Source organism: Bemisia tabaci, chromosome 7 (genome assembly GCF_918797505.1).
Source record: "Bemisia tabaci chromosome 7, PGI_BMITA_v3".
NCBI classification, from domain to species: Eukaryota; Metazoa; Arthropoda; class Insecta; order Hemiptera; family Aleyrodidae; genus Bemisia; species Bemisia tabaci.
The window spans coordinates 26,836,642-26,857,657 of NC_092799.1; the positions used below are offsets into that span (position 1 = coordinate 26,836,642).

At 36.3% G+C, this 21,016-nt stretch overlaps 2 protein-coding genes and 1 pseudogene across 3 annotated transcripts in view; 2 read left to right on the forward strand and 1 right to left on the reverse strand.

Annotated features, from left to right (window-relative positions):
* Nucleotides 1–100: 100 nt before the first annotated feature.
* Nucleotides 101–15,672, reverse strand: LOC109042424 (uncharacterized). The gene is made up of 15 exons (XM_019059160.2): nt 15,455–15,672; nt 14,527–14,652; nt 12,476–12,590; nt 11,611–11,848; nt 10,978–11,102; nt 9,556–10,061; nt 8,509–8,690; nt 7,738–7,898; nt 6,795–6,934; nt 5,910–6,105; nt 5,417–5,490; nt 4,505–4,702; nt 3,800–3,943; nt 2,514–3,080; nt 101–1,873 (listed from the first exon to the last, which is right to left on the reverse strand). Exons 1-15 carry the CDS (start codon nt 15,575–15,577, stop codon nt 1,709–1,711), a joined length of 3,060 nt encoding a protein of 1,019 aa, XP_018914705.1. The 5' UTR covers nt 15,578–15,672; the 3' UTR covers nt 101–1,708.
* Nucleotides 12,827–14,182, forward strand: LOC140225040 (uncharacterized; annotated as a pseudogene).
* Nucleotides 15,673–15,749: 77 nt separating the features above from the next.
* The window catches only part of LOC109041789 (pseudouridylate synthase RPUSD2), a 335,027-nt gene continuing 329,760 nt past the window's right edge, over nt 15,750–21,016 (forward strand). The window contains exons 1-2 of one of the 2 annotated variants that reach the window (XM_072302098.1): nt 15,750–15,945; nt 19,582–19,702. The gene's annotated coding sequence lies outside the window, so the exon portion shown is untranslated. The remainder of the gene's footprint in view (nt 15,946–19,581; nt 19,703–21,016) is intronic. The other variant, XM_019058214.2, reaches the window with a different exon arrangement.

Consider the following 21,016-nt stretch of genomic DNA (forward strand, 5'->3'; position numbering starts at 1 on the left):
ATTTTGTATTGTCTGGGGCCCCATCTTCTTGGTTGAAGTGGTTGAGGTGATTGGGGTTAAGAGACAGTGAACTTTGAGGAGAGAAAGAAGAAGAAAAAAATTATTTTTTCCTCATGAAAATTTATTTACATTCATGTACATTGAAAGGTAACTAAATACCTTGAAGAAAGAGTACATTACAAAAGAAGAGTTGCTGAACAGACTCTTAGCGGAGAAAGATTGTGACTAGAGTTCAATTTTTATAAAGATATTTCTGCAAGAAAAAAATTACCCCCTCCCCCCATTTTTCGGGCATTTTAAGACAAAGATTACTGAGTGTCTACTCCTGGCAATCAGGGACTGTACAATACTTTCAATCATCCCCCCTCCCCCCCTCTTTTTATTTCTGAGCCTTCTTTCTATTTCTTTCGATTTTGGGAGATAGATTCTCTTAGCATCTATGTAGTCATAACTCTTCGCTGTGTCTCCATAAATATTTTTTAGTATATTTAAATACTGAGGAATGTTGCTTCTTTCTATGCTTCGCGTATGTTCATATTCTTGAAGAGGAGGGACATAGCATTCATGCAGAAGCTCCTTTTAAAAATGAAAACAATATGAAAAACAGTGGTAATATATATCACCAAACAGCAATCTCTGAGGGGACCAATAGCTAAAAAATCTGTCTAAATTTTATTTTGAATCTCAGAGAGAGGGATAAGGAGAAAAATTTATAATATGAGTTGATGAACTTCTTTTCATCCTGTATTAAACAAAGTATCACAGATAATACAGTTTGCTCTTCTAATGATAAATTGTAGAGACAAGAGACATGAAAATTTTCTGTATGAGTTTTTAAACACTCATTGAGCTTCTATCATCGTAAGCTGTTGCTGTTGAAAGGATGTTGTCAAAGTTGCAAAATTAAATATGAGCAGCAACATAGACATCAAGTTAGTTCACGGAACAAAATACCTTCATGCCATAAAAAATTTGATGCAGCGGTAGTATGCCATCTCCTTCTCTATCCTACTGACCAGTTTCCACACTAAAAATAAGCCCAGAGTACCTGATCTTAAATTAGTGAAATGCTTAAATTTATGCGTGACAACAATGACAGAGAGATGAGACGAACAGTTTTGGCGGCTTTGACTTAGTCTATATCAGGCTGGTTGAATATAAGAAGAACAAAACTGTCCTAATAAGTTAAACCTATTGATTACATTCTATTTATCAACAGAAATCTCATCATTTGATTCTACTCTTAGCAATTTTGCAAAGCAAGAAATGTACCACATAAAAATAGAGGAACTGGCAGAGGACTTCGGGGCACCTTGAATTTCATCCAAAATACCCAAACAAAAACCAACCAGCAACACACAGTACCTCACGTGAGAATAGATTTGAGCATCTACTAGAATAAACTGAGCAATATAAAACAATTTTGGATGGATTTTAGTGAACTGCGAAAATTGATTTTGAAAGTATGAAAATACTTTAAGCGACAAACATTTTGGAGCGATCTTAGATAAACGATCGGAATCTGCGTAAAACACACCCTACTATTCAATTGAATAGTTTTTTCTTCAATATTGATTTAAAGTCCTACAGAATCACGTATGAAACATGCGAAAGTATTCAGTCCACTATCCAAAAAAAAAAAAAAAAAAAAATGAGAAGTGAATAAGGTGATTCTGAGCCGATGTTTGAAAGGTTTCCAAAAGATCCATTAGTTCATGTTTAAAAACTCTACAGGGATTTGCATTCCAGCATTGTGTAGAGATGAGGTGAGCAGCCGAAGTTTTTGACCATCCACCATAAATTCAATTGATTGAGAGGGATCAGTTTCATCTATTGTTAAAACTCCATCATTAGGACCTTTATCGGTTAGCGCCTGTAACACAATAAACAATAAAAGATTATTATAGATTGAGTGGATCAAAATAAATTTTTGTAAGAGAGAGTAATAATATTTAAAAACTGAGGAGAAGCTCTTGAAATTGAAGTTGTAAAAATGAAGCTGCTGACTTAAAAATAACTACATACATTCCGTTTGAAATATTTTGGAAATATCATTTTTACATACTTGGAAATTCATCACAAAAAAGTATCCCTTATACATTAATAAACTTGCAGTGATTAATTACAAAAATAGACAATTTTCTGCCGTCTTTTAACTCACTAGTAAGTGAAGGCAGACGCCTGTTGTATTAACAAGTTGCAAAGGCGTCGAAGTTGAAGTCATGATTTTGTCTGACGATATCTGGCGTGCGTTGTTGAGAGAGAAAAATCTGGTAGGCTTGGTATGAACCTGACGTTCTAAAGCCTAATATTTTCACACAAAAAACACCTCATTTGAAGATATTATAAGGATCTTAAGAGTTCTATCAGCCTACGATAATTTAGTTTATGTCACCATGAGCAGTTTTAACACAATTACAAAATTAGATTTTAGAATAGCAAAAATAAAAAATGAGGAAGCAATACAACTTAGGTAGACAGATCCCAGAGGTATAATTATGCTGAGTACTAACCGAAGTTTGGAGAAGTGAGGTGGAGCCGTCCGTGTGGGTAAGCAGAATACTCTCAGAAGAATCAGAAACAAAGGGAGTGACATCAGATTGTTTCGAAAAATAATCTGCCGAAGAAGATATATTGCGGTTCAAATTTTGCAAGAGCGAGGCTGTTGATGTTTTCTGGCTACTTGAAGGTGATGATGGTAAAAGTGGCGCAGGCGGGTCCCTCAACAAAAGAGAGGACGATGTTTCCACGTCATTTGATGTGAGTAATGACTTGGAATTATCTTCCGTTATAGGATCCAATTGTGGTTTCTTCAAAATATTGCTACGCAATGGTTGGTTCAACAAAGGGCTTTGGTCTGAAGTTGAGTTTTGACTAGCTTTCGTGCGTTTTGTTTTCACTGGTGCTTTAGGAGGAGTCACATCCAAGTTTGGCAAACTTGTTGGTATCTGAGAGGTGAGCTGAAGCGTAAGTCTGGACGGCTCAGATGACTGCTCATCAATATTGGTTATTTGTACTGGTATGGTATGACCATCTTGCGTCACCACCTGTAGAGCTTGCCCATCCGCTCCACTTGTAAGCTGAAACACAAGAAGTAGGTCATTTTAATTCACTGAATAAAATTCATAATAGGTGTCTCCTCTTAAGGTTTCTATCAGAGCTGAGGAACTGAGCGAGTAACTCTACACAGATGTTCATTATTTACAATGTTTTAATTCCTTTAACTGCAAATCATAAAAATAAAGAAAACATTCTAGTCTTTCAAGTTTTTGTTCATTTGTGATTTTATTGAGGCATGTGTCATTGCCATTCACACTTCTTTTGGGACTGACCTGGGGTTTTGATTAAATCTTCCAATTTTTCACATTTTGCAAAATATAAATAAGTAATTAGGAATATAGAAGTGCAATAGGCTAATTTTATTTCAGCTCATCTTCATCAATCTAATAGATAAAAAATTTATTTGCTTTTGAATAATAATTTGAAAAGATATGCTGGATTCCAAAAATAGAAAACATATAGCAAAAGCTCCGTTTAACGTTTTTAGCAGAACAATCACCGGCAAAAGTTGCTGAGCTGACACGCTACTCGCAAAATTCCCTGAACTTTCCAGATCATTGTAAATTTCCTAAATCCCGACTCTCCAGGTTTCCCAGACAGTCAGCAACCTTGGTTTGTCAAAAAATTTTGATCAAAATATTTTATAACGTTACATGAACTGATTCCGTAGTCTAATTAATTTTTGGATTTAGTGAAAGAAATGTCATTCAAAATGGAAAAATATTGCAATTAAACTTACTTGTAACTCTCCTCCATCCAACATGGCAAAGTGCACTGGATTACCCAACTCATCTGTCATTTGAAGAGATTTGGCCAATCCCGCATCTAAGAGAATTTCATCTTCCAAATTATCGGGCATTAAAACATTGCCATTGTTGGAAACCTGTTAAAAGAGAAGAAATTAAATTTAGGGCTACTGATATCAAATTCTACTTTAACGATCACACTGAAAAATTAATTTTTAAGGTCGAAAAAAGAAGGACCATTTTAAAAATTTATAGACCGAGAGGCAATCAGAATTGCGGCAGAATGTCATGCTATAGTGATGCACAAAAAAGGAAAAAAGATAACATCGAAAATTATTGAGATTCATCTGAGACCAGAACGATTAGGATAATTTGTGGCAGGATCTATGAGCAACAAAAATTGAAGAAGAATGGATGTATCATGAGGCAAAAGTGCGAGCAGGTTTTAGAGATCGCAGATCAACCTTCAACCATCCGTTTTGCATCACCCAGGTTATCAAGAAAAAGATGGCCATTGGCCAGGAGTTACATTTAATATTCATGACTCTACAAAAAGCCTATGATAGCATGTCTTCAAGAAATTCTAGGAGGTTTGGACAAATCTGATTATGCTCGTGGACTAATTAATGCAATTGAGAATCTGAAAATTAAAATTTTCTGAGTCTCCTTAGATTTTGTGCGATTTTGCAATTACCAACCTTTGATGATGATGTTGCTGCTGCCGCATTGGAGTCATCGTAAGTCACATAAATAATTTGCTCCACACCATCTCCTTTGTCATCGGAGAGAATCAAAGATTTATCTCCTCCTTGTTCAATATGACTTTTAATTAATTTCCAGACTGAGAGATCAATTTTCTCCTCCTTCTTTGCATTCCGAGGAAGTTTATCATGTACCTGAGAGAAAAAATATTGAATTGAAACTCAAACATTTTTAACATTCCATGACCCTACAGGACCTGTGTTCGTGCAAGCCATAATTTTTCTATTGGACTTTGCAAAGAACTTTGCGTCCCATTTTTGACCATAATTTTGAATTGAGTCCAGTTAAGAATTATCCATCGCTAGAATTACAATCATTTAATATATCAAACATGTAAAAATTATAAGAGACAGCCACATTCCCTAACACAAGGCGTTTTCTTTTAAACCACTAGAAACTTTGGTTGAAAAATTCCAAGATTATTGATAATTTTGATTTGCGAAAAGAGAGACTAAAATTGAGTGGTTTCAGCTCTTGATTTGATGTAGAGTTAAATCCCCCCCCCCCCTCTTGGTAAAAACCATGCGTACATTCGCCTCTTTTTTAAGAGGTTGAATTTTCTGTATCCTTATACTCTGGGGGTTTCAAAAATACAAAATTTAATTATGTTTTCGTGGCTGTCAAAAGACATAGAGCCCATAGTATGCGGAAAATCACTGATTTTGCAGAGTGTTGGAATGGTGCTGTAGTGCGTACAGTGTATGATAGGATGGACATGTCTATGCTGAAAGGTAGTATGTTGCGTGCAATCCCAATGCACATAGTTCCTTTTGGCATAAATATGTCAAAATAAGACGATGCACAGTAATAAACAGAAGATATTACATAGCACAGAAAGATTTAATTACCTTTTTGTGTTTTGTCAGATTTGAACAGTCCGAAAAAGATTTATGACAGATTTCGCAAGAATACGGTTTTTCTCCTGAAAATAAAGCGAAAGTATTAACATTTGACTCTCACAAATCAGGATAAAAAAAATTTTTTGTATTATGCATAAATAATTATGACTTCCATTTGTCCGGCATAAGATGAATTAAAATAAAAGAAACTACAACAAGCTGAGAAATATTTGAACTAAATACCCGTTCTACTAAAGCAATAGGATAGCACAACAGACCGATAATAATTTTGAAGATGGTACGGCTTGCATGTTTCATTTTGTCAAAGACAATAACAGCTTTTAAACTGAAATGATATTTTGGTTACTCAGTGAATCACTATTTTATAGGAGCCATTAGATATGCTGAATTGATATGCTGATTTGTGTATTATTTTTTTACAAAAATGTGCTGGCTGGTTCCTGAAATTTAAAGCCAACTACATTTTATATATAAAATTTACCGGTGTGAAGCCTGAGATGTTTCTTGAGGGCCCATTGTTCAGAAAATTCCCGGCTGCAGTAGGTGCAAGCAAAAGGTTTCTCTCCACGATGTCTTCGGATATGACACTTCCACGTATCACGGTGCAGGAAAGTTTTCGGACAAATATCACATTGCCATGGACGCTCACCCACATGTCTTTTCACATGAAGTTTGTACTGGAAAAAGAAAAATAGAGATTACAACTACTTGCTTATCACTAATGACAATTGGAAAGTCAAAACAACACTCTTCCATTATTGACACATTCTTAGTCATTAGAAAATTCAAACCTGAAATTGACTTTAATTTTAAAACAAGCCTCTGCAGCTAACTAATCATGAGTTGCATCATTTGTGATGTTAAAAATATGTTCAGCTTTACCTATATTTGTTTTTCCCCTCTTTTTACTACCCTTCGAACCAGAGAGAGCCCAATTGAGCTGCCGGAACTCCAAATCCATGCTTCAGACTTTCAAATTTTCAGGAATAAGTTGAAGTGGAATCTATTTCTGCAGATACACTATCAGTTCCCTAAAAATTTGTCGTCACTATCAGGATTTGAGCCAAGGACCTAGAGTCAGACACTTTGACCGCTAAGCCTACCTGGTCAGCGTAATTTGTAGCATTTCATTTCATCATTAATAGGGTTTTGGACTTAAGTTAAATTTAAAAAAATAATATTTACATTACAAATTTTCAAGCTTTAGTTACAAAAGAAAATCTTGCTAAAAAAAGGAAGTAAAATCTGATTTTTTAATAAATCAGAGCAAACTTATGTTTCATCCTATTTTGAAACAGGTTCAAAGATGTGCTATTTGACTTCAACCTTGAGGTAAGATTGTGCAATGATCAAATTAAAAACTTACTTGTGATGACGTTGTAAATTTCCTGTCACAATATACACATGCGAATGGCTTTTCACCTGTGTGGATACGATTGTGTTCTTGTAAATTGCCTTTTTGAGAAAATGACTTTCCACAAGTCTCACATTTGAAAGGTTTTTGACCTGCAATGAAGGAAGTAAAAATGATATATTACAAAAAAGGGGAGAACCATGAAGACACTTTTAAGAATCAAGGGTAAAATTTATCACATTTGAAATTTTTTGTTAGTAATAATGGAGGACAATTAAAGTGAAAGTTGAGATCTATCTTCAAAGTGTTCAGAAGCCATTATTGCTTGGCAAGTCTAATCTTCAGCTTGAAGGTCCTGTCAAGAATTTTTGACGGGCACCGTTGAGTGCTAATCTCTTTTACGCTAGTGTTTTTTTCATGCCATCTACAATCTTTGGACTATTTTATTTGATATCTTATTCATTGAAAAAATCCCTTCAACAGCAACATTACCTCATAATTGAGGTATCGCATTTTGCGTGTTAATTAACTAAATTAAATTGAAAAAGAGAAAGTCTTGCCTTTGCATTACTTTATACCTGCCATATTTAGAGAGTAGCTGGAAATAGCAACGGTGGGGTTATAGTTAAGAAGTTTTCAAAACGTTGTGAGATATGAAAGTGCAAGTTCTGTTAATTTAAAAGGAGTTAGAAAACGATGAATAGCAGATATTGAATTGATTTTTTCTTTTTCAGAGGTGGAGAAAAATAGATCCTTTGAAAGCAACCAAAACATATGTGACTAAAGGAGGTAAAAAAAATCAGACGTTAAAAGAAAATACTTTAAGACTATATTTCTGACGAAAAAATTTCCTCACTATTGCAAAACTATTTTACAGTTAATTTTGCACTTCCCTGAAGAGTAGTTTTTCACACTTTTATATTTTGAGTTTGAACAATCACAGAAGAATTTTTACCTGCGTGCCACCGATAATGGAGTTTCAAACTTGTTTTATGGGCAAACTGCTGACCACATAACTCACAAATGTGTTTCTTTTCTCCTGAGTGAACTGATTGATGATTCATAAGATTTGGTTTCGTTTTGAACGCAGCCCCACAAGATTTACAAGCAAACGGCCTGTAAAAATAAAAAAGTTCTTTTATTACAGTCAAAATAGGGCTAGATTTAATAGTAAGGCTACGCCAAAGGGTAGACAATGAAAGGAGAGTAGAATAGAGTAGAATAAATTATGAAGATGTCTGAGACATCGGACATTTTTCTAATTTTTTTAAGAATTTCTTTTTCACTGATGTACTTTGAAGGAAAAGAAATTATTATTGTTGCATCACAGTCTTATGGTTGAATCTAATTTGATGATTATAAAATTCATAACTTCTACACATATCATCACAACTGAATCGGTCAGTTACAAAAGGGCTCAAGCGCTAGGTATAAAAATACGAAAAAAACAGTAGAAACTATATGAACCAACCTGTTTGAAATTGCGGATTAATTAATTAATTCATCACTTTAATATTTTAGAGCTCTGAGATTTATAAGGGGTCAATAAAACGGTTATTACCATTTTTCTCGAATTCTCATTTTTGACGCTCGAGCCCTTCTGTAACTGACCGATTCACTGACTCAGTAGTAAACGAACTAACCCTTGAATAGAAGCAAGGATCTATGATAATTTTCCTGGTGCAATAATGTAAAAGAAAAAAAGTATTTATCTTTGAATACGAACCTGACATCACTGTGGACTAACTGATGTCGCATGAGCAATTGTTTATGTTTGAAACTACGATCACATTTGTCACAGTTGAATTGTAAAACCGTGTGTTCTGCTTTCCTATGATATATTACTGAACTAGGATGATTAAATAATTTTCCACAAATTTCACAAGGATATCCTTTCTGAGTTTTTTTCTGAAAAAACGAAAAAAAAATATATTACATTGTGATAAAAAAAAGGAAATCACAAGTTCATCCCACAGAGTGGTTCCAATTTTCTCGGGCACAAAATTTCACACCAGAATTTTCACCAAATTAAGCAGAGTTATAACTGCAAGATGTCATGCCCTAGCAATGAGCATCCTTCCTTGCGGTTAGGATCCAAGCCTAGCCACCACTCTTGCTGCAAGCACTTGGCACGGTCATTCCCTAACTGCACAGATTTCCCTAGCAGTATGTCAAAATTTTGTGGCAAGACGTCTACAAGCTAACCGCAAGGAAAAATTCATACTAGTGGGCCCTGTCACACAGTTGTGGAGTTTCTGGTCCCCTGCATAAGACCTTGAATCATCAGGACTGCAGGCCAACTGTTGAACGCTCATAACAGCATTGAAAAGACATGATTTATTGCATAATGAAGATAGGAGTACATTTTGTCTTGTTGTATGAACACAGATTCAATAATTGGGTTGCTGTTAAGGCAGTCATGGGTTTGGAAAATCCAAAGGTTACAAGTTTGCAAACCTGACCATAAAGATACAAACGATCTTTAGGCAATTGATTTGTTATTGAAAAAAAATTGGATGTATTTCTGTCAATAGGAACTAAGTGCTATAGGGGGAGAAAGGTAGAGAGGGGCTTGGATTGGCAGCGGAACCGGGCGCCGGGCTCATTTCGTCCTATACTCGCAATGTTTTTCCATGGTGCTTAGTTCCGTTTGACAGGATGCGCTATCCGGCATTCTGAATTCCTCAACAGGAACTCAAATTGGCGCTTGGTTCCGTTTGACAGAAATACATCCAATTATGAAGCAGTAGTTCTTATAAATTATCATACTGACCTTATGCAAATGGATTAAATGAGTTTTTAGGCTGAACACAGAGTTAAAACTCTTGTTGCAGACGCTGCACACAAATGGCTTCAAGTCTTCATGAACAGCTTTCTTATGCAAAGCAAGAGACGGCTCGTGTGAGAAAATTTTATCACATAAGTCACAAGGAAAATCTTGCTTTTTAAAATCGATTGGCTGAGAATTATTTATTATTTCATTTTCATTGAGACCAAGTTCATCTTTACAATCCTTGACTGTGCACTGAGGATTCAATATACAGTGAGCTTTGTACGATTCTTCCTTCAAGAAAGTGTCTGTACATGTTTTGCATTCTATTACACTTCCTTCATGAGTTGCTCTGTGATCGGTGAAGTAGCATTTTAATAGGAAACCTAATCCACAAATATCACAAACAAATACTTGTTTCTGCTTTTTCGAGTTGTACTTCCTTCCTTTTTTCAATGGATTCACAGTGATGTCGGTAGGTTTTGTGTCTTTTGTGTCTGGCGACAGATCTAAAAACATAAACCACAAATTTGAGGAAAGTCGACTGAATTAGAGTGGGACACACTGATGATGAATTTTAGTAAATCTAGGTTCTACAGACTTTTAATTGGGTCGAACAAATATCAAGAGAAAATTGGAAAGTGCTTGAATTTTCTGGACAAACTTGGACACTTTTTTAGATGTTGACAGGACTTTAGCTGATAGACTTTTGTTCATGAGAGCATAACTTTACTTTCAAAATTTTGGAAATCAATGAAAAAATAATATGAAAGATTATATTTAGTTTGGATAGCTTCATTGTGATAAAATTTTCACGGAGAAAAATAATGGACATATCAAACATTTCCTTTGACTTATTAGTGAAAACTTAGCAATTGCAAATAAAAAATCACGCAAATTGTCTGATGCTGCCGGAGAGATAGTGTCAAAATTGCAGATACAGATAAAAAGAGAATAGAGTGTTTAGCAAATGGTTTGAGCATCAGTGGTTTTCTCTTGGGTTATTGAGAGAATAAAAAGGTGGTTGCAAACATTGAAATGTACACTGCCTCATAACAGTAAGCAACCAAGTGGCTTCATAAGCAATTACTGATAATGTGAGTGATTTTTCTTCAATTCCAAAACATTTTCTGTTGGCCGTCTCACAACCAAATTCTATACTTCCTCCTTGCAATTCAGTCGCTCAACTCTGGGAGCAAGAAGTGTTCCTTCTCTGGTGTGGAACTTGATGGTTGCCTACCATTCCTACCCCAAAGAAGAAATTCCCCTAATTTTTGGCACATTTTTCAGGGAAAAATGTGCACGGTACAAGGGTAAATACCATCATTTTGAGAGTCGAATGATGAGGCCTTGAGAAATTAAACCTGTCTCTGAGATGCTACTCTTGACGCCTAATTGATCGCTGATGATCCTGGTGATTCTTACCTTCATCTGGTCTTGATATATCATCATTTGAGCATGAATCTCCATTTAATTGGTCTATTTGACTTGCGACTGGTTCACCATTAATCATTCGATCAAGTTCTTTATCTTGCACTGCACCCTGGTACCTAAATGACGAAAGAAATCAGTTATATTTTGTCCTAGCATTCAAAAGACTCAACATATTACAAAACAGAGGTGTAGAAACTTCTCAGCTTTTCTCTCAGAGGTTGCAGGAGGAATAGATTCTGAATAATGTTGGTTCTTTGATTCATGCAAAGGGAGGTTCGGAGATCTTCTCTTATGCAAGAATGTATACTTGACACTGATCAAAAAGAACGCAAATCATACAAATGATGTTACTTGTGTTTTTGCAAAATGCTTCATGTTAATTATGGGTTTTTTTCGCGAGCGGGAAGTTTGAATTGATGCATCAAAAAGTTAATATCTTGGTCAGGAGTTACTTCCAATCATTTTTGCTGCACAAATCATGTTCCAAATACAATTTTAAGGAGAAAATATAAATCATAATGTTTAGATCTCCACCTTGTCTGCGGTTCATTGAAAAGAGGATACTGGATATGTTAAATAATGATATCAAATGAAATGAAATAAAACTAATTTCAGAAGACATGCCTCAAAGGTAATTGTCGTTTTCTTTTAACACGAGGAAAAGCAGGAGAGTCTGAATCAACCGCATCATTGGAAGGAACATTTAGCAAGTCAAAATCTTCCTTTTTAACGTCATTTAGCAAGTCAAAATCTTCCTTTATGGACTTTTTATTTCGCGGTCTTCCTCGTCTTTTGGGTGCCTCTGTTGCTTGGAATTCATCATTCAGATTGGGGGGGCATGTGAAAGACATCCTGGAATGATCTGCAAATGAAAATGAACGGACAAAAGTTCAAGCTGCAATTACATCACAAAATTAATGCAAGGTTGAGACTTGCACTACTAATCTTCTTATATTTATTGGATTACATTCTAACATTAAGAGATCATTGGATTTTTTAAATGAACTGTCTTCAGATAAAGGCGATCTGTAAGTTGAATGGGATTTGGTAAGAGAGATATATTGAGAGATAGGTAGGGCAAAATGGTCCCCTTTTGAGAGTGCTACATACTATAGAGGAGTAAAATGACACATCAAAAGCAATACCTATTTCGTAAATTTTACTTGCACTTAAATTTTTTTTTTAGGAATCTTAACACATTTTCAAGAGCTGTCGTGGTATTCAAAGATTTCTTAGAATTCTGATCTGATTGATGCTACAAATCAGATGCTGATTTCACCATAATTAAACTACAAAACGAATCACTTTGATATCGATTAAAGCACACTGCTGGCTGATACATTGTCAGCAGGGACCTCAACTGTTATAAAGACAGTGACGTTTTACCTTATAAGTGATAGAATCAGTGATACAATTGTTTCATGCAGGTTCACAGAAGCAGAATGCAACATAAAGCTGCAGGCGAGAGCTTCTATATTATCTTACTTACTCATTTCTATCTCAGGATAGAGATCACTGGAATACACCATTTGAAGGTTGTCATCTGAGAGTTGGCTTATGACGCCATCCATCTGTGCAAGGTCATTTTTCATGTCTGTTCCCACCTATGAAAAGAGACAGAGCGATTATATACGTTTTAGTGAGAGTTGGATTTTATATTTGTTGGTTTGTAATTTTATGAAATAGGATCCATGCAAAAATTATTTAGAGAAAGAGAGGCACTGGCTTTGAGATGAAAAAGGAGGAACACAAAATGTTATGATTTAATTTGGATAGTATTCTAATTATGTCGAAGGTTCACATGAAATGACATTTATATATGTCAGTATCCTGGGTTATGATGTTACAAGAGACGAACGTGACAGTTCACTCCATCTTCAGTTCTCATCACTTTTTAGGACCATCAGAACCAGAGGGATCAGCAATCATTTTCAACGGTTGAAATTTCATAAAGATTTAAATTATTATCTCTATCTTAAATTAATTCTGATTAATTGCTGCACTTTATGTAACAGAGAATCTGCACTTTATGTAACAGAGAATCTGCACTTTGCTTCATTATAAAGTTTCATCATAGAGAATATTTGTCGAATTTCAAAGCCAAATGTTGCTTCGTTTCTGAGAAAGAAATAAGAGGAGAAATGAAACTGGGCAACTGAGAAGTTGTTCTCTTGAAAATTGGTGCTCCTGATATGGTGTTTCTTTTTATAAATAATTTGAGTTTTTGACTTCTTGTTCCTTCATTACCTTTTATGCTATTTAGAACATAGGTAGGAGGTTAGATAGTTCTATTGAACTACTTACCTTCCTTTATTTTTGTGGTTAGCACTTAGTGGGCCATCCGTTGATTTATTAATGTTTTTTTACATGGGTGTATCTTCTCTTAGGTTCTGTTAATTTTTTGTAACCATTTTTTTGATACGACTTAAGGGTATAAGTTTTGATTATGTGAGACTTTTTGTTTGATCAGTTGTAATTACTAATGGACCACTAGACAAGGTACGAATTTCAGCATTCTGATACATGTTTCTTAACCAAAATTTCACGTAGAACACGATACGCACAACGAAAATTACCGAAATCAACTCCTTACGAAGATATTTACTGATTCTTGATGCGTGAATTCAAACCACCCGCTCATGAAAACTCAATATTCTGCGTGATTCACATCGCGCGCTATACGTTATCATGACAGCCTCTGCGATGTAAAAATCTGGCAACCTCAATCTAAACGCTTTGGCTCAGCTATAGCAAATTGCCTATACTTTGAACAACACATGGTGGGAAATCAACATTCCTCGACAGAGATGATTGCCGAAACCGTTGTAGTGCGCGATTTGATTCGCGTAGAGCTTTGAGTTTCTTGTGAGCGGGCAGTTCAAATTTCTCGTAATCAATGTGAAATAAAAACGTTAATATCTTCGTTAGGAGTTGGTTTCAGTAATTTTCGTTGCGCGAGTCGTGTTCTACGTGAAATTCAGATTAAGAAACATGTATCAGAATCCTTTAACTCGTACCTTGTCTAGTGGTCCATTGTCTATTATTCATTCCTCTTCCAGTACTTGCAGATGAAGTTATTATATTGTTAATAGATATTTTTATGATCCATTAGGGGGGTGATCCTGTTTTGTATCAACACCTATTTTGATTTTTTAGACATGTATTAGTCTTACCAGGTTTTGGTATTATATTATAATAATTTAATACCCTTCCGATTGCAAGAAGGAAACAAGAAAATCAGTGACTCAAGTAAAAAAATGCATGCATTCATTGCAAAATTTTAAAATAGCTCAGTTTCAACCTGTATTTTATGTTTTTTCAAAAAAGTACCAAGACAACCAAAAGAAGTTGTTTTTTCAAAGACTAGCCAAAATATACCTCTTTGACTGCAAATTTTTTGACAATAGAAGAAAATTTTCAAAAGAACTATTGGTTGGTTTTCTCACAAATCAACAAAATAAGAGCAGAGATTTGCAACGTGCCAAACAGAAATGCGCACTTTTAATTTTAGCCATCAAAACAGGTTGCTGAGAAACATACCAGTTGCAGCAAGGTTTGCAGTCTATCCTGACCTTGGCGAATTTTGTCAAAAAAATCAATGGTGGCATGAAGCTGGAGGTTACAACTTTGACAAATAATGTTTGAAAAAACTCCATCTTTTTCAACCTGGAAATAAAAAAGAATCAACAGAATTACCAAGATGTTAAAATAAAAACATTTGCTTTGCATATGTAGATATGGACTACTGTCTAGGATAGATAGTACTGATAACTTTCCTTTGCTTTCGCTTCTGAACATACACATACACATGCTAAATGGAAGGAAAGTACTGGAATCACTTAGAGAAAATGGTTGAATGTTTGAAACTTGCTAGTTTCTCGGAGGTAAAACGTTAGTGTTCTAATTCAGTATAGAATTTTGACAAGTTGATATTGGAAACTACCGCGCAAATCAAATCTTATAATCGCTTTGTACAGCTTGCAATATAATACTTCAACATCAATGGAGTTGTTTCTTTCAAGATTTGAGTTTCCCTCATATGTTCTTTAAGGAAAAATCATCTCGATAGCCTGTTGACAAGTATTGGTATTCCTGGCAAACGAAGTTGTAAAGAGCACAACGGGAGCGAGTGAACTGCTGTTGCAATGGTTGAGCGAAGAAGTTGCAATACATAGTAATAGAAACACTATCTGACTGTTGCTACTTCATGAGATCACAGTCCAGCAAGGTTTAAAGATATAATTCTCTCCCCTGGGATAGCTCGTATCTAAGGATGATCGTTCGGCCGTTTGGCATGCAGCGTAACTGATTGCGCAGCTGTGATACTCATTTAGATGCATTTATTGGATCCCAAAGTTAGCTGGGTTGAAAAGCAGTTTTGGATGAAACACACTAGAAGGAAAAAACATAGTTTCCACGAAAAATCTTATGGATAGAAGTAATCTTAAAGAGTGGAGTAGATTGTTACCTTGAGGGGTAGATGTTGGTTGATGAAGGAACTGAGATCATTGATCAGATTGTTGTCACTAAATATAGGAACACCGTTAAAACTGTCGGAAGCACATAGTCGGCATTTAATTTGTAGCTCCATTTTGAGCAGAAAATATTGAGAAATATGTTTCAGACACTTCGGAGTTTTTCAGGGTTAACTACATCATAACAAACACCTAACCAACAAAACACCTAATCGATGAACGATGAACGATGGCGAAGAAATTATAACCTGCAAAAAATCGGGAAAGCCAGGAAAGCATGGATGAAATCGTAAACAACGCGGTCTGTTCGCGGGTTGTGGTGTGCTTTTAACAGTTTCAACGAATTAATTTTCTGTTTTATTACATTATATTTAAGTAAAAATTAATATCCGGAAGTGATTCATCTTTTTGCGGAGGTATTCATCCTCCCAGGTGTCATTTTTTCTTGAAAGAGCGCTGATGTTTTGAAGACCTGCAATCACAGGTATGCACTTCTCCTGGTCCATTTCAGGTTTTATTTTCTTATATTTCTATATTATTCCAATTCTATGAACTCAAAGAAGTGGCGGAATAAAATATCTGCTCATTCAAGCTTTATGTCATGAGACCATTAATTTTATCCATCTGAACTTTATGCACAGACTCATAATTGCACGCAGAAGAATGATTCCATCATCTGTTCCTACCGTAAAATTTGGATGAATTTTTTCTCGCTGCCATTTCTCTGAGACATCTCTAGTGCTGGGAATGCATCGTGGACATTTATCGGCTTGGAGCTAGTAAATTAATTTTCCACGACTGTCCTTTGGACCCTTCCTAAATGATGGTTACAATTTCCAAAAAATTCTTACAGGAGCTGTTAACTGTCAAGAGTCCATGCCGAATAAGTTTACACTATTTTAGACTGCAGCAGAAGACCCGCCATCTTGCTTCTTGTGTTTGCTTCACCTGCAAAAGTGATGTCAAATGATCTTCTGTTATAGTTCGGAAGAGTGCAAACTTATTTGGTGTGGACTTTATGAAGGCATAAACCAAATCCGTCATACAATTAGATACTTGCATCGTCCATTCCATAGTATATAGCTTACTGAATTTAAGTTGTTATTCTCAGGGGCATTATACCACCGATAAGGAATGGTACCTGAGAAATTTCTAGTGTCAGAAATTAAAACCAAACAAATAAGTTGGCAGGACACCATTCTTTCAAGATTGAAATAATTTGGGGGTGACAGATCCAAAACACTTATCTTTGTTATTGTTGATTTTGAGTTAGCTACATAAATGTATACTTGGGGATACATTTTATCTGCCTTTTTTTACCTTCCATGTACCCCGTTACCTCACTGCGCCTGGTTTATACCTTCCACTTCTAGTTGTCCCTCCCCTTTTCCGGTTTTTACTTCCTATATCGGGTTTTACTTTTATCCCGCAGTTGCTTTTTTTTACCTTCCACTTACCTGGTTACCTTACCGTACCTGGTTTTCACCCTCCACTTCTAGTTTTCCCTCCCCTTTTCCGGTTCTCACTTCCTATTTCGGTGGGGTTTTACTTTCTTTTCCCTGTCCCTCTCCCATTGCGGGACCATTAGCCGCGGTCAAGTCGCCTGGGGCTGTATCGAGTGGGAACTCCTATCTTTTGTATTCCCCATGTTCTTTATTTTCTCCATTTTGTCTATTTTCCTTGATAGTCTTTTTACATAATCTCATTTATAAATTTAATTACTTGTGCTTTTCAAAAGTAAATAAGCAAATTGTGTGGATTTTTTTTTTTTTTTTTTTTTTTTTTTTTTTTTTTTTTTTAAATTTGGATGTTAGTTGATTTGTATGTTAGTTGAGATCAAACGCATATTTTTGTATTGAGAAATTAATTGCATCAATAAGATATGCTTTGGGGCCCTAGTAGCCCTGTGGTTCTTCTATAACTATAAAAATTAATAAATAAATAAATCACCGGTTTATTCTTTCCACTTTCAGTTTTCACCTACAACTTCTAGTTTTCACGTCCTATTTCCGGTTACCATGACCTATTTTCGACTACGGTAGGATTGCGCGTATGCTCCCTTTTTACCTTTTCGGAGATGCACAGGATTGCGCGAATTTTCTGGTACTGAGAACTCAAATGTTGGCGCGAATATTCAATATTCGACGAGGAAGCGTTAATCTGGCAACCTTGGTAGTTTGCGGTAGATAACTACATCGCGGAAGACTGTTCATTCCTTCCTTTCTTACCTACATGTCTCTCTTCAATGGATAGCCTTTGCAGCACGAATGGCCCAGAGAACTTTCATAGACATTTAAAAAGTGAACTAGGGGCCTGTGGCCGCCACGCGGTCACCAACCACTGATAGAAACTACACGTAAAAAATAGCAGAACAACCATGCTCAAGTTTTTTCAGAGATGAATGGATTCAAAGCCCGGCGGGTGCACCTGAAAGAAAGCGTATATTTATCTCTCATATCATGTTTTATTTTTGATTAATGTCTTTAAAAAGCTACCTACAGTTTTCCGAAAAGTTTCCGCGAATTTACCTAAATGATCTCAAATAAAAGTATCGAAAATTTCGACGTGATCGTTCTTTTTTTTCAAACGTAACAAAAGAAAAAATGAAATAGCATCCGAGTTTTTGAATCTTTGCGAAGAGGATACATATTTTCCCTGTAATTATGGTAAAAACTGGAGCAGCAAGTCAAGAATGATGACACGCAGTCCTACAGCATTCCTACAGTCTTGTAGGAATGTAGGCGCTAGTACATGCGTTTCACGTCAACTGACCGACTGCACTGCATTTGACGCAATGCGTGAAGTATTCATTCAGTCTTGTAGCCGCTAATATGGGCTTGACATCGACCGCACCGTTTGGCGCAATGCGTGAAGTATTCCAAAAGTCTTGCAGGCGCTGATATACGTCCAACGCCAGCCGCACTGTGTTTGGCGCGATTATTCGAACTCGCGTTAGAATAATCCCGAATAATAGAGTTTAAAAGGCCTATGTTGTGTTTCGACGCCGTATGAGCATTCAAACGTTGCGTCGTTTCTCCCGATTAAATATTTTTCCCGAAAAAAGTTAGGAAAGCTCCTTATGCCCACGACCATCATTTTATCTGTTCACTTCATTTATCATCAGAGGGTAGGCATTGATGACTTGTCAACTAACTAATCTAAACTAGCGTTAACATAAAAATGCGTTTATTTTCCGAGTGTTTCCTGTTTTGCCAAACTTCTACCTTAAATTAACTTCATTTTAAGTTCGCGCATTCATGTAGCAGACGTTAGGTTTCTATTCGCGCATTCATGTAGCAGACGTTAGGTTTCTATTCGCGCAATCCTCATATGTTTTCTTAGACCTTTCGCGTAATCCTCATATGTTTTCCTCAGGCCTTTCGCGCAATCCTGGATTACCGCTATTTTCGATTTCCACCTTCTACTGCCGGATTTACTTTTCTTTTCTTGTCCTCAAGTCCCACCTCTGGTTTTTATTTCTTATTTCCGGTTTTCACTTCCTTTTTTCCAGTTTTCATTTTCCGGTTCTGGTTTTTACCTTCCTTCTCTGCTTTTCCCTTCCCATTTCCGGTGTTTACACTTTTCCGTCATTCAACCATCATCTGCGCAGGAACTTGTGAAAATTTTCTTCCGAATAGAAATTTTCAGATAGGTACATAGAATCAAATTGCAGTCGGGATTCTCAGAAAAATCGGAAGAAAAATATTCACATGTCCAGAAAATCTGTGTTTTATCAAAGGAACTTTGGCAACTACTAACGGCGACTCTCGTGCCATCAAGTGGAAGCGGTACTCTTGAAGGCGCTCTGAGCAACTATTCCGCCGCTGAAGTATTGCATAGTATCAGACGGAAATGAAGGCGCACTATTGTATGGAGTACGGAGTAACCGGTATCGTTTACCACCGTGTAGAGTTCTTCTGATCTTTCGACACGCAGCTTTTGTTCGATCGATCTTTGTAAAACTTGGTAATAGGTGACATTTTTTGCCAGGAAAATTGAATTTAAACTCAAATTTTCGAAGTACGAAAATCCAAGATGATATGTTACCTGAAATGTTACCTATCTTGGCGCGCTCTCTAGGTCATCCAACTTTGTCATCTATGTAATCTTTTCTGTTCAGTTTCAGAATCGATGCACTCTCGGCTTATCAAAACCTCGATATCGTCGCACTCTTCAACTTTCTTGTGTTGAAACTTAAAACATTCAAATCGGACCAAATCAACATAAGCGAGTGATATAAGGTGCTTCCAAAGCACCATAATATACCACTAGCTTGTGTTGATTTGATCCGATTGGAATGTTCAAAACACAAGAAAGTTAAAAAGTGCGCCGATATCGATATCAAAATTAGCTGAGAGTACATCGATTTTGAAACTGAACAGAGAAAGATTAGATATATATCGATGGCAAAGTTCGAAAATCTCAAAGGCGCCAAGATAACATTTTAGGCCACAAATCATCTCAGATTTTCGTATCTCGAAAATTTGAGTTTTAATTAAAGTTTCCTGGCGAAAAATGCCATCTGGTACCAAGTTCCACAAAAATCAATCGAATAGAGGCTGCATACAGTAGAACCAATAGGACTCCACGCGATGGTAATAACGATACTGCTGGTCACTTTGCATTACGATAGTGCGCCTTCATTTTCGTCTGATACCGTGCAATACCTCTGTGGCGAAATAGTTGCTCAGAGCGCCTTCAAGAGTATCGCTTCAGGAGAGCCGCCGCGGCGCCGCCGCGCCGCTAGGATTGCCAAAGTTCCTTTGATATTTCACAGCTTTTTTGGATAACTTGTGATTATTTTCTTCCGATTGTTCTGAGAACTTCAGTTGCATTTTGATACTATGTATCTGAAAATTTCCAGAAGAAAATATTTACAAGTTTTCGCGAAAATAATGGTTTAATCACGGGGAATTCAGATTTCACCACATGCAGATGCTCATACGGTGTGATTGCCTAAACCGGTAGAACGGCTTTAAAGGTCTCGATACACGATCGAATTCCGGAACCAATTCTCATCCAAGCGTCGCATAGTGGATCGAGACAATCAGAGAGGTCGGACATGACATTTTTGACTAAAACTGCAAATTTTGTCATGGGAACGGAGTTCCCCATGATATTAGAATCGTTCCGTTGCTTTCGCTATGGGATTCCCTATACCTCTGCGACCTTGAGCGTTTTGCCCAGTCTCCGATTTTTGGTTGATTTTCCGATGTATCAAAAACCGTTGTATTTTTTAGCCAATCATGTCTCTACGTCAAGTTGTGTTCTTTGCTAAAATTCGCTTTCAGCGAGTTTTTTTCCACCTTAAGATGTCGTGTCTGACTGGTAAATCTGCGCAGAACCACGAAGTTCCGTTTTTAGGCAAATTCTTTTTTTTGGGAGGTTCTGATTGGTTATTTTTCGCCATCAGTTTTGTGTTCGTTGGTGCAAAAGATCGCCTACCTCGGTGTTCTTGAGAAGCCGCCATTATCCCACCTCAAATTTTAAACATAGATATAAAGAAATAATAACCATCGTACAAGGTGGAAAATTGCTCTGGAGGACCCGTTACG

Coding starts and splice junctions, on each gene's coding strand:
- LOC109042424 (XM_019059160.2), bottom strand. CDS start 15,577: ATGGAGCTACAAATTAAATGCCGACTATGTGCTTCCGACAGTTTTAAC. Junction 4,703..5,416: donor ATCTGACAAAACACAAAAAG/GTAATTAAATCT, acceptor TTTTTCTCTCAG/GTACATGATAAACTTCCTCG. Junction 3,944..4,504: donor CAGCAACATCATCATCAAAG/GTTGGTAATTGC, acceptor CTCTTTTAACAG/GTTTCCAACAATGGCAATGT.